The sequence below is a fragment of the Pestalotiopsis fici genome (assembly GCF_000516985.1).
Source record: "Pestalotiopsis fici W106-1 unplaced genomic scaffold PFICI_Scf_3, whole genome shotgun sequence".
Taxonomy (NCBI): Eukaryota; Fungi; Ascomycota; class Sordariomycetes; order Amphisphaeriales; family Sporocadaceae; genus Pestalotiopsis; species Pestalotiopsis fici.
The window spans coordinates 1873710-1888846 of NW_006917093.1; the positions used below are offsets into that span (position 1 = coordinate 1873710).

Below are 15137 nucleotides of genomic sequence, written 5' to 3' on the forward strand. Positions count from 1 at the left end.
CGCCGGCTGCAGTGGCCTTTACTAGACCCGGTCCACCGCAGAGCTGAAAGAATCCTCGTGCTATGCGAGGGACATTAGTCCTGATAAGTACAAGTTTTGGCAAGTGTATGCCAGTTAATTACCCATATAACATACGAGTAATTAGTGGTCTACTATTACTAATTAAGGACGGAATTCCCACCAAGTTTCACTAAGCGGCACGGCGCTTTTTCTGTTGATACTATGGATTGAGTAGCAGCGACCTAGCTTCTAGGCACTAATGGACCCGACTATGCCTGACTGTATGGCAATTGGTAGTTATGAAATGATCAAATGGGTCAGCCTATCCGCCGTGGCCATTATCCCGAATTAGATGCCTTAGGTACCTAGGTAGTCATGATGTACCCGGTAAGGTTCTGCATAGGTCACTGTCTTTCAAGACTACCTAGAAAAAAAAGGAGAAAACATGAGCTCTCGAGAAGGCCCTTCCGATCTTAACCACGTTTTCCTATCTACTAATTATGTTTAATTTACAGGGGCTAGTCGGCCTCGTCCCCTTCGTCCAGCTCGTAGGGTGGACCAAGAGGGGCGTCCTCATCATACTGCTCACCGACCAGACCCTGCACCCAAGCCGTATGGTCGCAAGGAAGCGACCCGCAGTACATGGCTTCAAGACCCTGAGCATCGTATGCACCCAAACGGTATTGCCGCACGACGTTGCCGTCAGGGTCATACCATACGACTAGGAAATTTGCCTCTTTCGGATCTAGCGCCGTCAGGGTCTCTTCATCGGCAATGAAGATGAACCCTATTTGGCATGCGGCATGGTAATCCGAGTAGAGTTCAGGCCAGTACGGTCCATCCTCGGACCACGATTCATCGGCCTCTTCGACATCTTCCCTGGCCAGCTTCTCAGCTTCGAGAGACGCCTTCAACCCCTCCTGCTTCTCCTCCTCATATATCTGCAGGTTGCGCCTGTAGCCCCAGGGATGGAGTAGCTGCGGCACGCGGATGAAGATGCGTTGCCAATCACTGCCGAAATCATAGCGTTTGGGATCGTTGAAGATCTTTTGCGGCTCGTCTTCCAAGCTCCAGAGGAGGTTCGTCCAGAGGGCTGCCCAAGCCCCATCGGTGCCTGGTGCGTAGCAGGTGCGCAGCCAGATGAATGGTACAGCACTACGCTCGTGCGCCGAGGGGCGAGCTCTGGTAAGGACAGCTTGATCACTCTCCGGCAAGTCAGCTACGTAAAAGAGGTTACGCTCTTGGAGTTTCTGATCATAACCCTACAACGAAGTTGGTCAGTTCCGCACGCAGACATGACCATGAATGCACCGGGGGACGCACCCATCGTTCAGTATAGCCCGCCTGGAGAAACTCCTGCACAATAGCAAGACCTTGCTGTTCATCGGGTAGCTGTGATTGGGCATCCCACTTCTCCTAGCGGTGGGAAGAATAAATTAGCCAGGTGTCAGACCTCAGGGCCGATAGGGACCGAAAGGGTTCGGCTAAGATACCGCACTCACTAGCAAGTACAAGTCCACCCCGAAGAGGCGGGTTTGCGCAGGGTTGAAGGCCATATCGAATGCAAACAAGAGGGCGAAACGGTCACAGGCTATCGTGGTACGAGAAGTCCTTGAAATGATTAGATCCTGCAAAGACGCCTGGCAAAGACTTATACCTCAGAGACGGTAGTGAACTTGGGGTCGTCAAGTCAAGCACGCGCTTGCGCTTAGGTCGGTGGACTTTGGCAAGCGCCGACCCGCCTGTCCAGCGCTAACAACCTAGCGCTAGGGTTCCTGCATGCACCGGAAATAGGGGTGTTCGTTAGTGGAGCGGAGCCCCCGGCCACCGCTGTATTATACTAGCTCCATTGCTAGGGATTAAGTCAGGGTATTTCGGTCCCATGTCCATTCGTGGATGTATCTCCAATAGGCATCTAGGTAGGTATATGATCTAGGGTATTGAGGCGCTTCCATAGGTATGTAAATTGGTATGACTAGTCAAGGCAAGACACTTGGTGCTATGGAACTTTTATGCAGGTACCTATCCATGCCGTGCAGTGAGTGGCCTCAGCAGAACCCGGGCTCATCTCCGGCCCTGAAAAAGTCGGCTCTACCGCATACGCCGTCGAGGACGGCTACAGGAGGAATTACTGTAGTGCCAAATTCTTGGAGAGACTTGTCCATGCCAGGGTCTTGCGCGGAATAGTTGCTGGGCCGGACGACTCCAGACCCTGCGGATCTAAATCCATATACATAGTTGGCAAGTCCATATGATAGCAGAACATAGGTACCTGTTATCCATGTGTCACGATGGCCATCTGAGCCTTTAGACCACTGCTTCTCCCGTTTTTGTCAATGTTGACTGCCGTCTCTACATTCTCGTGAGCACAGGCGCCCCCAAGGAAAAGAAGAAAAAAACCTTCTCCATGTCGACTCGTGTAGGTTCCTCGCTGAGGAGCTCTACGCTCAGAATTGCTGCGCCATGGTTACTGTTGATGGCCCCGGGCTGCTTAGGTATTCAGCTCTTTGACAGCACCAGTGCAGTTCCTTCTTCCATTCCTGCAGACTGTGCTACTGCCTTGACAGCGAACATCACCTGCGAAGTGCTCGTCTCCGCGGCGTCCGTTTCCAACCAACAATACATCGATGTAGCAACTCTGGATTCATTATGCACAACGACATGCTCGCAGTCGCTGCTTTCGTTCCAACAAGATGTGGAGAGCACATGCGGATCAGCCCCTTACGCCTTTGACGAGACCAGAAACCAGACTATATCCTCCGTCGTGGATCCGCTGGTATGGGCTTACAATGTTGCATGCCTATCGAGCAGCAATACATTCTGCTACCCGGCAGTCCTAAACGCGTCCAGTGGTCTGACGGAATGCTCAGACTGCTTGCTCCAGTATGAGGCAGCCAGTACGTAATATCGAGAATCACTTCCTACCTCTTTGGGCAGCCATGGAGACCGACCGGACCGTCCTCCAAAGTCACACAACCGGCAGATGGGCCCACGCCGGAAATTCCTTCTCAGCATACAGAACTATACCGAGAAAATACTAACCACTGATACTTTAGTGCTGAACTCTGACTATGGAAGAGTTAGATTTGACCCAGACTCCTTCTCCACGCAGTTGTCGTCGTGCGGCATTGCGGCGACGAGCTACCCCTATACTGACCCCCCAGCAACGAGCACGACAGCCACAGGCACAAGCACCACGACAGCGCCAACTCAAACTTGCACCGGAACGAGCTACGTTGTTCAGTCAAGCGACACCTGTGGCTCCATTGCCCAGGCAAACTCTATAGCCACGGATCGCTTTTTGAGCGAGAACAGTCTGGATTACAACTGCACAACCCTCAAGACGGGAAACACTGTCTGTCTAGGAGCTAGCTGCGCGCTTTACGAGGTCCAACCCAATGATACTTGCGATTCTATCCTGGCAGATGAAACCTTTTACCTGACACAGTTGCTATCATGGAACCCGTGGGTCTACTTGTAACATCGTCCCCGATAACATGATTGCTAATCTTTCACCAGTACTATCTATGCCGATTGTAGCAATTTGGATTCCATGGTCGGCAGGGAAATCTGCATATCGTCAGTTGAAGCAACTCCCTTTACGGCTTTCATAGAAGTTCCCTAACAGACTGAGCTTTAGACCGCCAGGCTCCACTACCTGGGATGTTCAGCCACAGAACATTACAACGAGCTGGAACGTGTAAGAAACCTCTCCACACCCAGAAGGAGCATCTTCCCTGACATATACAGAACATTTGTGATGCCGACGACTGTCTTCACCACTCTCCCAGAGCAGACGTCAGTTCCTACCTACAACACCACCTATCTGGCACCGACAACACCCATAAACATTACCACGATCACGGCAACAGCCGATCCTACTGCCATTGAATCCGTAGGTGGATTGCATCTCCTAGTACTGGACTTTGTCTATGCAACCAACTCGCTTTGACTCTTTGCAACCATCCTTTTCCATCCCTGAAAATCGAGTCGACGCTGACATATGCTCTAGTATGTTTCCTTGCTGGTCTACTGTCCCATATCATATAATGACACGATGGACGGGTGGACCATTCCTGACCTGCCTGACACCTGCGCCGACGCCTTGTCATCTTACTGCCAACCACCGGCTGACGCGACAATGCCGCCCAGTACCAGTTTCGACGCGACCTGTTACCCGAGCTACTGGGACAATCTAGCCACAGCCACAGGCACATCGGTGGCAACAACGACGACAACGAGCGGTCCACCCGGGCCCACACAGACTGGTGTCGCTAGTGACTGTGATGCGTGGTATGTCGTTCAAGACAACGACTCATGTTCAGGGATCGTGGAGATGTACGGAAATTTCACGCTGGACCAGTTCTACAGGTAGGAATCCCAGCAGACTCGCCTGCGGCTGTTTTGAATGGATCCACCGTCCACTTATGCTTACACTGTGATAGTTGGAACCCGGCCGTTGGATCAAGCTGTCAGTACTTGGGCGTTGGCTACGCCGTGTGTATTGGCATATCTGATGGGTCCACGTCGTCAACTACAGGAACCACAATCAGCGCCACCGCGACGACAACCACCAGCAGTGCCCCCTCCCCCATCATGCCAAGCACAGACCCCAGCTGTACCAGCTACTACTATGTACAGAACGGCGACTCCTGTTATGACATTGAGCAGGAATATGATATTACTGCTGATGAGGTACGTGCCGAGTTATTCAGCTCCACCCCTTCTCTGTGGCATGAAGGCGTATACTGACATGTCCGAAACAGTTCAACAAGTGGAATCCGTACATCGGATCGGACTGTGCCAACCTATGGGCGAGCGAATACATCTGCGTCGGCGCACCCGCGACCGGCACGCCCTCTACGGCGATGACGGCAACCCAAACGGCGACGTCAACGGCAACTGCGCCTTCCCCATTGGAACCAAGCACGGTATCTGACTGTACGGCGTACCACTACGTTGTATCTGGCGACTCGTGCTTTGACATCGAGCAGCAGTACGACATCACCGCGGACCAGGTAAAGGCCCCTGTCCCCATGATCCTCTTTGCGATGTGGGAAGAAACTGATCGTGTTTAGTTCAACGAATGGAATCCCTATGTCGGATCGGGCTGCGCCAATCTCTGGGCTGGTTACTATGTTTGCGTTGCGGCACCCACTTCCTAGTCGAGGCAGGAAGCTTGTGAACTGCGGGTAAATCAGTCTTCTCACTCTGATTGAGCCGTTGGCATCATCCGCGTTTGAACCAGGCACATTTTCACGCCCAGTAGTCGGGTGTGATTATGGGAAGCTGTATTGGCTGACTACGCGATTGGTTTTCAACCTCCGCCTCGGCCATCGAGGACGATGCCCCTGGGAGAGGGGATAGTTGTCATGATAGATATTATATGGCATCGGATAACATAGTCCATATTATGAGTTTTATCGCGTTTACATATCTTATTTAATTGCTGTATTTGTTTTTTTTCGGAATTTTCTAGTTTACCCAATGAGGCATGCAAACCCAATCTCGGTCGATGAAAGAAAAGTCCAATAGTTGTCCACACGTCCAACAAGGGGATCGGGTGTATTGAACAGTTGAATTGAAATTCCATTCCCCTGGCTTCATTTAGTCTAATCACTCTCAAGACAGCTTAACCAAATCCTACTCGTCACCATCACCATCACGTCCAAATTCGCGTTTGCACATTGCGGTGCTTCTCTCTGCGCCCCCTATTCATCCGACGCATAGAGAGGCCATGGACCGTCTCCATGTGCCGTATGAGATTGTCCTTTCGTGGATTGTCCTTTGGAAAATTGCAACCTTCAATGCTGCACGGGAAGCTCAAAGAAAATTCCCCGTGTTTTCGGGAGGCCAGATGGCGCTCCACGTCCCTCCAATTCTTGGCCGTGTAATCGCAGTCGCTGTGGGTGCAGCAGTAAAGGCTGACTGTCTTCTTTCTGTACTTTGGATGGCTGGATGATGAGGGTATCAAGAGAGTGCTCGACAAGGATGGCTCTCGTTGGCCCGGTGTCGGTGTCAGTGGAGCCTCCATTGACAGTTGAAATGCATCATACCAATCTGAAGAGTTGGTTGGAAGTGCAGGGGACATAATCCGGTCAGACGAAAGACTTGCTTCAGCGGTGGGTGTCAGTGCAGAAAGTGATGGATATCCAGTCATAGGTTGTAAAGCGCCTAGTGCTTGAAGTGAGGCTTGATGATCCACGTGGCTGCTGGCAGCCTCCGGGTCTACGGAGGATGAAATCTGCGCGACCGATGATGCACTCATGAAGTCGCTTTCTCCCAGTAACTCGGACTGTATGTATTTGTCAGACATTATGGATGGTCTTAGGGTGTGCCGAGATATCTTACATGATATATTGGAAACTGGTTGGCTTGGTGTAGCAGCATTGAAGTGTTGCCGTTCGGGAGTTCCCCATCCTCAAAAAGTGATCTACCCGGCGTGACATACTTCAGTTGTATATCTAAAGGGTCAAAGATTTCTGTGGCCACGCAAGACTGTATGGGCTCTTGGTTGATAGATGTCTGTAATATTGACCGAGGTAAGTAACTATGGAATAAATAACTATGAGTGTGCACTTACCAGGCCCTGCGAGATGTCGTTGACTTGACCATCTCGTCCTGGGGCCTGGCTTGTGTGACTATGTAGACCATATTGAGACAGAGTATCATTATTCCATGAAAACTCCGTTTCAAGCAGCTTGCTAGGTTGCAAAGCTGACACGGTCGACGTAGAACAAACCAGGTTACCCATAGACGAGATGGAAGGTGCATCAGGCAGGGATCGTGAATTGCCCGGGTCAAAAGAGTGGTTCAAATCCGTGTCAATGACTTCAGGACGACTGGCTCTCCCAAACCAGTGTCCGTCAGTCAGGTGACGTGGAAATGAACTACTCTCAAGACCCGAGGCAATCAACGATCCCATACCAGATACAACTTCATCTGTCATAGGTAACCATAGCTTGTCCTGCATCTGCGTGCAGCGACAACATTGGCACTGCATGTAATCCATCTTGGATCTTCCTAAACTTTCCTATATTGTAAAATCTCTGTGTTGCCGGTACTCATGCGGTGCACAAGGCTATCGTATAAATTTTGTGGTGAGTAGGTAGATATCGACGTCGAAATTGGTTCGTTGCCACGTAAAATGAAACTCGATCCACTGTTCCCAATATTGGACGTTTTCTCACACGTTCTTCGTGAATCACGACGGACGCGGGGAGATGAGAAGATGCCAACGTTGAATTGTGGAACAGGGCAAAACCAGATTGGTGCAAGCAGAAATCATACCACCCGCGCACGCAGGTGTAGATGACTCTCAGTTTTTTTTTTTTTTTTTTTTTTTTTTTTTGGTTCTAGCGAACCAGTAACGTAAGCTCCTCGGAATGATATGGTCGTCGAGTCTGAAGTTAAGGTGTTGTAATCAGGCGTTCTCATTAGGCGTTGTCATCAGGCGTTGTCGTAAGCATTTGTTGGTGCGGAATGAAATGGAACCGTGCCTACTTTTATGGATTTCCTAACAGAACTGATGGTCAACGAGAATGATTGGCTTTGACCAATCGGCTCGGTCAGGGCTGTGCCACCACCACTACGCATGCAAGAAATGGCCTCACGCTCGATTTTATCCAATCATTCGCTCAGGTGATCCAAGCCTCCCGCATTGAGGCCAATCGAACAGCCAAGAATTAGCCAATCGGATATAGGAGACAGGAGGTCTTTGGCGAAGCCAACAGAACAAGACATCACCCACCGATGCAGGACTCGGGCACTTGAGATTTTCGGTCAAGGTATTGCAGCGGCTACGCAATCGAGGCCTGTCAACCCACCCTGCATAACCACGTCGTCGTTGTGTAGGGCCTCATGCACTCATCATCACATTGCCCTCGCAGCGCAAGAGTGCGCACTATACGCCTTGGCTCCGCCTCAATTCCCCCACAATCATGGAAAGTCAGTGATTGAGTAATAATCGTGTGGCCAATAGACGAGGTAAATGCCAAGACGTTTGCGTCTGCGACGGCATTGGTTGTCTCTCCATCTGCGCAGAAGTGAATTATTGCATGCTGGAGCTTATCCATGGCCACAAAACGATTGCGGTATTCTTTAGCCTTGCCTCATTGTGCCTCTTAGGCAAAGAGTTTTGGGCAGCGTGCGTCTGTATGACAGAAGCTATCACTTTTGTCAAGTTCACCCAGGGCTAGACGTGACAGACTGGTTTTGCAATGAAATATAGCTGGCAAGCCTTCAATATGGTCTGAATTGAATGTAAAAGAGCAGATGTCGCAAATTAAAAGCCGCCATCTGCAAAGTCTGACCAGCGATTGTGTCAACTTCATGAGCTTCGGGTGTATTGAACAATTGAATTGAATAAGTGACCACCACAGCAGAAAGACCTTTCCGCTCTTCATCGCCCCTCTCACTGCTTATTATCATTATTTCTCTATCCCTTAGAGGTCTCCTAATCGGTACATATAAATCTATTTTGCCAACATTTTGTTGACCTGGATTAACCCCGGCGCTGCCAATGTCTCTGCTGCAATGTCATCCGCGTCAGCAAAGTTGGACGCCTTTGTCAGTGCCGCAATGCTCAGACCGTCCATAACATTTTCCGTGTAGGGAAATTCAGCATCAAACGTAATGGTATCTCCAAAGCCCTGAACATTGGAAATGGGCACCGAGATGGGCAGTTGTTGCCCCGTGAGGTATGTGATGAACAGATTCTCCTCCGAGATACTGCCAACTTTGATCCCGGCACTGCTGAGATCGGCCGAAAACTTGAGCGTCATGTCCTTGGCCTCGGGCGTCGTCATGACTTCGAGCACTGGAAAAGTGGGAATAGGAATCGCCGATATGTCAAACGGACACGACACGATGAACTGCTGCAGCGCGGAAAAGGCAAACGGGCCCGTATTAGTTGTTAGAAACGGCTTCTCGGACGGGCTGCGCTTGAGCATGAAGCGGTAAAAGCCGTTCTGCTCGCCCTCTTGGCCAATGATGGAGGCGACTTGGCGAATGATGCCGCTGGCGTCGCCATTGTCGGCAAAGGACTTTTCTGCGCTGGCGAGCGTGCCCAGAACGACGCTGGAAAAGGTGACGGCTAATGACAAGGCCGATTCCAGATCGACAGAGGGGAATTTGTACTCGCAGGGAGCCGGTATGAGTGTTGCATTGAAGTGATTCAATACTTCGAGCGCACTTATCACGTGAAGCTCTTCTTGCTGCGAGAGGTCAGTATCATTTGGAAAGCTGCAATGCTGTACGGAATACTTACCGCTTTGACTGTTTGTAGTATCTCGAGTATCTCTGCAGTATCGCTCATTCCTGGAGCTGATTGATACCCCTCCACATTGTTGGTAATATTGTCTATCAATGACGAGAAAAATGCTACTTCAAACTGCTCATTGAATGCAATGAGCTGGAAATTTGCTACGCCATCTTCGCTCAGCTCTATCGGAGGCTTTGAGTTTGACAGTGAACCGCCTGCTGTCGTCTGTATCTGCATGAGCTGCTGGTTGTCGGGGTTGGGAAAGCCATCAGTCGAAGGAATGGCGTAAGCTGTCGCGAGCCCCAGTAGGGCGGCGGCGTTAATCAGATCTCTGCAAATCATTATGGTGTACCTCTAGAGAAGAATACATTTCAAAGTCGAGTCTTTGGTCTGCGACGTTGTTTATAATGTCTTGCCAATGTGTGCACAGCCGGGGCATCTTGTGTCAAGGGGAACGGATGGTGCGGAAGTCATCCTGACCGGAGTTGACATGCTTCTCACCTGAAAATGAAATCGGATGAGCTATGATATCCGTCTCAGTATGATAACTACTATCAAGAGGTGGACTATAACAAAGTTGTTTGCACGGCAATTGAATGCGCCGCTGCGAGATTGCCAGGGGTAATGTTTCGCGATACACAAGTCCGGTGCACAGATATCATGAGTGGCAGGCTGTGCCGTCCGTTGTTGGGTAGTGCCCCAAGGAAGACGGATCAACTAGGTTAGGCTAGATAGCTCCAGGTGAGTGCTTGTTCAAATACGGCAAATTTCACAGAGGGAAAAGTACAAGCAAATACCGGGAGTAGCTGAGCCTGCTTCATGGTCTAGCGTTGCTAATAGCCAAACGTGAAGAAATCATATGTTCGTCTGAGCACAGAGCAGGAGATGTGGTCGCCAAGACTTTATGGTATCGGCGATCATAGCGGCGTGGTAGAAACAATAGCGCTGTGACGAAAACATCCCTGGTGAGGGTGTCCATCACAACCGGGCCTGTACTTGCGCCAATCAGCACGTTGCTGGTGTTGGAAGGACAAGGTAATATAGTAGACCCGAGTATTGGGTAGTGCAACTGACGCCAAGAAGGTGTCATTATACACAATCAGGGCGTGCGTATGTCCTGAAGATTGCTAGCATCGCAGCTCGGACCTTTGCGCCAAGCTGAGACTGGAGACTAAGAATTAAGCTTGATTCAGCACGACTTGATACACCCCAAGACAAGAGTTCGGATGACTTCAAGGATATTCTGCTATCGCAATCATACAGTGATTTAATCTGCTATCTTTCGGCTATGATTGATTCCGAGGACCTGCAGGTTGTAAGAGTCGATCGCGATCACTCTTTTCCTGCGAGTCGTTTGCATTGCTGGTGGTTTAGTGGGTGAGAGGTTGGATTTAACAGTGTAGGGGAGACTCACACAAGTTCAGCAAGGACAAAATGTGGGTATCTGTACTCCCTACCATTTTGATTCAATTTCCATCTTTTCTCGGAACGTTCGACACAGGAAAATATGCAATCGGCTCTAGCTTACCAATATCTGATCCCTGGCAGGCCTGGTTTCCGGTGAAAATGACTCGATCCGCACATGGCAAACGTCGATCCCCAGCCACCTCGGACGCCAATGAAAACTCTGCCGTTTTCGCCCCGCACTTGTAATATAATCTCCAATAATTCGTCCGCTATCAACAAGCGCTGAAGAGATTCAGAGCTTCGCCATTGGTCCGTTGGCAGAATTGGCATTGCGTCTGACTACGACCGCTCTCCTAGCAATAGGAAGTGTAATCAGTTGACATCAGGAGATTCTGGGTTCGATCCCCAGGCGGACCTTCTTTTTGCCCGTTTGCAGGCTTTGATGATTCTTTTTGTTGTTTTGCTAATCATGTTGTTCGAATATGTGTGCATCGCAGGCAATAGGCACACGTGACCCTAAATCACCCAGTAGATTATTTTTGGCGTTCCAGCACCCAGGTCCCAGAGTGTCGGGACGGGCCTAAATTCCAGTTGACTGGCACTAGAGACTTTTTCAAACAACAGGCAGGTGCTCTCTGACTGCTCCTTCCTTCCTGGCAAGCTTTATTTCGAAGTATATATTTTTATCACAGTAGGAAAGGCGGTGCCATTCATTCGGCCTCATAATGAAATGCAGCAGCTGTGAGGCATGTTGTGAATCATTCTGGTGCCAACACAAACAGGCGGCGCAGCCCACTTTGCATGGAAATGAGATCCGAACATGCCTAGCCGGGTGCTTATTAACACCTGTGCTTCTCATGTGCAGGCTTCGAAGGTGGACTTTTGACTTTTTGGCACACTGGTTTCGGATCATCCCAAGATGAGCTGAGTCCCCCTAGGAGGAGAGGCATTGGGAAGAACGCCATCGGTTTATCAGTACGCAATCAGGATCCGTGTTGGAAGGTTTGCTTAATTCTGTTGTTCACAAAATTGTCAGCTCCCTGCCCTCTGCCAAAAAAGCAAGGAAAATCTCTGGATTTATATCACAAGTCTGGCAAACTTCTCGAGTGGGCTCAGAAAGTGCGGATCCTGACACCCGAGCCTCATGAATTACCTGCTATCGCGCTGGACTGATCAAAAAATTACGAGTGTCGCACAGGATGCTGCCCAACCCAATCATGCAGAATAATGCCTCGATTGTAAGCAACGTGCATTTCGCCCCTCTATAAATGCGGATTATTTCCAAATTTGTGTGTTATTGGCAACAAGGCTCGCACTGCCCTGCAGCTCTGCTCAACATGAAGACCTGAATGGAAATGAACCGACAGGCAGCAATGTGCAAATTTCATGCAAATTGTACTCGCTTCGCCAGTTAGCCAAGACCGAACCCTACATATCGAGATGATATGAGGGCCATTTCGACAATGATCCATGCATGACACCCAAAGGTCAGCGTTGCGATTATGCAGGATCATCGTATTCTCGGTGATATTTGTATGGCTCAATGCAGTACAACCGCCTATCCCTTTTTTTAGACGTAACGATCAACATTGCCTCAATTGCGTACCTATGTGATAGCCAGAATATTATAAGTGAGAATATCTGCTTTCCAAAACGTTGTGTTTCAGAGTGTGTCTGGTTCCTAATGTGAAGTGTGTTTCCGCAAATCTGAAGCAGATCTACAATCAAATCTATGCACAACTCTGGTTCAAATGGAGATTCAATCTTATCCCGCATACATTGGGACGTGGACGAATTGGTCTCGAGGACGCATCATGGGGGCAACTCTGACATTAAAACGACAAGACGCGGATTTACTCATAGCCTTGACAGCATTCTTTGTCGCTTTTGTAGGCTCGCGCTTTTGGAGGATCATCTGTTTCGCCTTGCACAGATCCTTCTCGACAACCGATCGCCAGGACGTGCTATACCACCAGCGGCAAGCAATCCTGCGCAACTCTTCAGCACCAGAAGGTGATGTTGAGTTGCTCTTGAGGCTTTTCTGGAAGAACCGCCGGACAAGCCAAGGATGGAAATTGTTTGCCACAGCCTTATTTGCTTGCTTCTGCCTTGCTGGTTTCATAATATCCGGCGCTTTATCCTCGCGAATCTCCACTGGTGTCGGCAACGAAGTCTTGATCAAGAGCCAGCACTGTGGTTTCTTCGCTACACCAGGACTGGCGTGGAATGCCAGCCTTGTCAAGTCAGACGCTTACCCTACCCAAATTGTCGATCAGGCTGTCAGTTACGCACAAAATTGTTACTCAAATGAAAGTATAGGACTTGATTGCAACGTCTGGATCAAAAACCGACTTGATGCAACTGTTGACTATGCCGCAGCTTGTCCCTTTAGTGATGGCATATGTCGAACCCAGACGGCAAACATACGCATAGACAGCGGCTATGTAAATAGCCACGACCACCTTGGAATCAATGCTCCTGCTGACGAAAGATTTCTTTTGCGAAACGTTCTTCATTGTGCCCCTCTGGTCACTTCGGGATTCACCAGCCAACAAAACACGCCGATTCGGAACTTGACCAGATATCACTATGGTTCCTGGACTTCAGCGAACGGACCTTGTGATTATGTGAGTGCTCTATATGTGTTTGCACTGTCTTCATTTTGAATCATTTCTCGTAGAATCTAGGTATTCATACTGAGCAGGTGGGGGCTGTATTTGCTTTCAATCTATTTTTTTGCTCTGATACTCCATTTCCCAAAGCAGCTATACACAGCTAGTTCTAAAAGTCCTATAGATTTGAAACCTAATATATATGCTAACATACGTTTATTTCCCCCAGATTTATAGTGCCGCAGATGTTGTGTCGCAATATCAACAGTTGTTTTCTAACACTACCATGAGAACAAATTCACATTATTCCGTAAAGTAGGTTTGGCCGTTTCTCATAATAATAGAGGGTGGCAATTTTCATTCCCGGCACTAATTCTGAACATGCCAGTTGCCTGTCAGCAGCAAGGCTGAATAGCACAATGTATGATAACAATTCCGGCTTCAAACCCATCGATAACCTCGTGCGAGTAGACGCAGACGTCACCTTAATCTTTCTTTCAGGAAATAGCGTCTAGAATTTTTATCCAATATCGGGCGATTGGTACCGCACAGCAGATGATCCTGTCGACCCATATACCGGGTTCAACACTGAAGACGGTGGCTTCAAGGTCTATCTTTCTATGGAGCCGGCATCGCCCGTGGGATGTGCCAAGCAGTATCAGTTTTGTAATGCTGAATTCCCTGGAACTGAAGGGTGTGGACCTCTGACAAGCCTCCGAGAAGCCGTAGTTGGTGTTGCCCCGTTCTACAACACAACTTACGAAGAACTGAAAAGATTCTACTATATCGGAAATGCTAGTTCTGCACAGGTCGCTCGCTTTGACTACTTTACTAGCATGTTCTTTGGCACTCTCAAGTCTTTTGACGCAATGCTATCGACTCTAGGCTCGGCGGGCCTACTATCGCAGAGAACAGTCTACGAGGGCATACAATTATCATTGCCCACGAATCAATGGCAGCTTGACATGAAACACCTGTGGGATATTTCGATGGCATCTATCCAAGCTGAGGCTATCCGACATGCGTACGGACCGATCAATGGGGCTGTACCCTCGGCCTGGATAAACTTCACCGGGCCAGCACTGGGTAAACTGTGTAATAACCAGGTATTAATACCTCTTTATCTTCGTGTTCTAGGAACTCAGCATGTGCTAACTTTTACCGCAGAAAATTCGGAGCACGGCATACGGCTCGTTTAGTCTCTTCGGTCTCTACTTTGTCTTGGTTGTGGGCATCATCATCATCCTAACTTCATATCTACTGGAGCCAGTGTCTTCCCTCCTTCACAAGAGATGGGGATACAAACAGTACTCTCACCTTGAATGGACATCGAACTCGATATTACAGCTCCAACAAAACGCGCAAGAGGCTGTAGGCCCTGGCACCTTGACGACAGGCGTCAAAGTTGCGCCGGCAAGAAAGTCGAACGAAAGGTTGAACTGCCTCAATCCAACAGATGTCTCCCGTTCTTCTTTGCAGTTGATCAAAAGGACAGAAAGACCACGATCAATTAGGACATCTGAGGAGCCTGAAGTTGATATATCAGATGCTTCGGCATCAAGTCTTCGCGAGACACTCAATACCATCCCAATGAGTGTTCTAGAGAGCCAAGCATATCATATCGAAGGACGTGCAAGGACTCCCTATGGCACCTTGGACTCATCCACGACTCTGGCTTCGGGGAGCAACACAGGCTCCTCCTCAATGCCGGATAGCGCCTTGGGCGAAACGAGCTCTTTTCGTTCACAGCAAATGCCAATCCAAGAGTCAGAAGCGCCACAGATTCTAGATCGTTTCGATTTTGAAAGAGAAGTCCCTCCACGGGGGTACTTTGCCAGTTATCTATAGAACGACGT

At 49.3% G+C, this 15137-nt stretch overlaps 5 protein-coding genes across 5 annotated transcripts; 2 read left to right on the forward strand and 3 right to left on the reverse strand.

Annotated features, from left to right (window-relative positions):
• Positions 1 to 518: 518 nt before the first annotated feature.
• On the reverse strand, positions 519 to 1556 carry PFICI_04703 (uncharacterized protein; the record flags this gene model as incomplete). The annotated part of the gene is made up of 3 exons (XM_007833284.1): positions 519 to 1262; positions 1324 to 1416; positions 1503 to 1556. 3 exons carry the CDS (start codon positions 1554 to 1556, stop codon positions 519 to 521), a joined length of 891 nt encoding a protein of 296 aa, XP_007831475.1.
• Positions 1557 to 2407: 851 nt separating this feature from the next.
• On the forward strand, positions 2408 to 5078 carry PFICI_04704 (uncharacterized protein; the record flags this gene model as incomplete). Its single annotated transcript, XM_007833285.1, has 8 exons — positions 2408 to 2897; positions 3057 to 3465; positions 3520 to 3579; positions 3641 to 3700; positions 3751 to 3895; positions 4013 to 4371; positions 4446 to 4695; positions 4767 to 5078. The coding sequence occupies 8 exons, from the start codon at positions 2408 to 2410 to the stop codon at positions 5076 to 5078; spliced, it is 2085 nt and encodes a 694-aa protein (XP_007831476.1).
• A 3396-nt stretch (positions 5079 to 8474) lies between these two features.
• Positions 8475 to 9604, reverse strand: PFICI_04705 (uncharacterized protein; the record flags this gene model as incomplete). Its single annotated transcript, XM_007833286.1, has 2 exons — positions 8475 to 9215; positions 9269 to 9604. The coding sequence occupies 2 exons, from the start codon at positions 9602 to 9604 to the stop codon at positions 8475 to 8477; spliced, it is 1077 nt and encodes a 358-aa protein (XP_007831477.1).
• Positions 9605 to 12434: 2830 nt separating this feature from the next.
• On the reverse strand, positions 12435 to 13185 carry PFICI_04706 (uncharacterized protein; the record flags this gene model as incomplete). The annotated part of the gene is made up of 3 exons (XM_007833287.1): positions 12435 to 12860; positions 12925 to 12946; positions 13097 to 13185. 3 exons carry the CDS (start codon positions 13183 to 13185, stop codon positions 12435 to 12437), a joined length of 537 nt encoding a protein of 178 aa, XP_007831478.1.
• A 515-nt stretch (positions 13186 to 13700) lies between these two features.
• Positions 13701 to 15129, forward strand: PFICI_04707 (uncharacterized protein; the record flags this gene model as incomplete). The annotated part of the gene is made up of 3 exons (XM_007833288.1): positions 13701 to 13742; positions 13797 to 14387; positions 14449 to 15129. The coding sequence occupies 3 exons, from the start codon at positions 13701 to 13703 to the stop codon at positions 15127 to 15129; spliced, it is 1314 nt and encodes a 437-aa protein (XP_007831479.1).
• Positions 15130 to 15137: the final 8 nt, after the last annotated feature.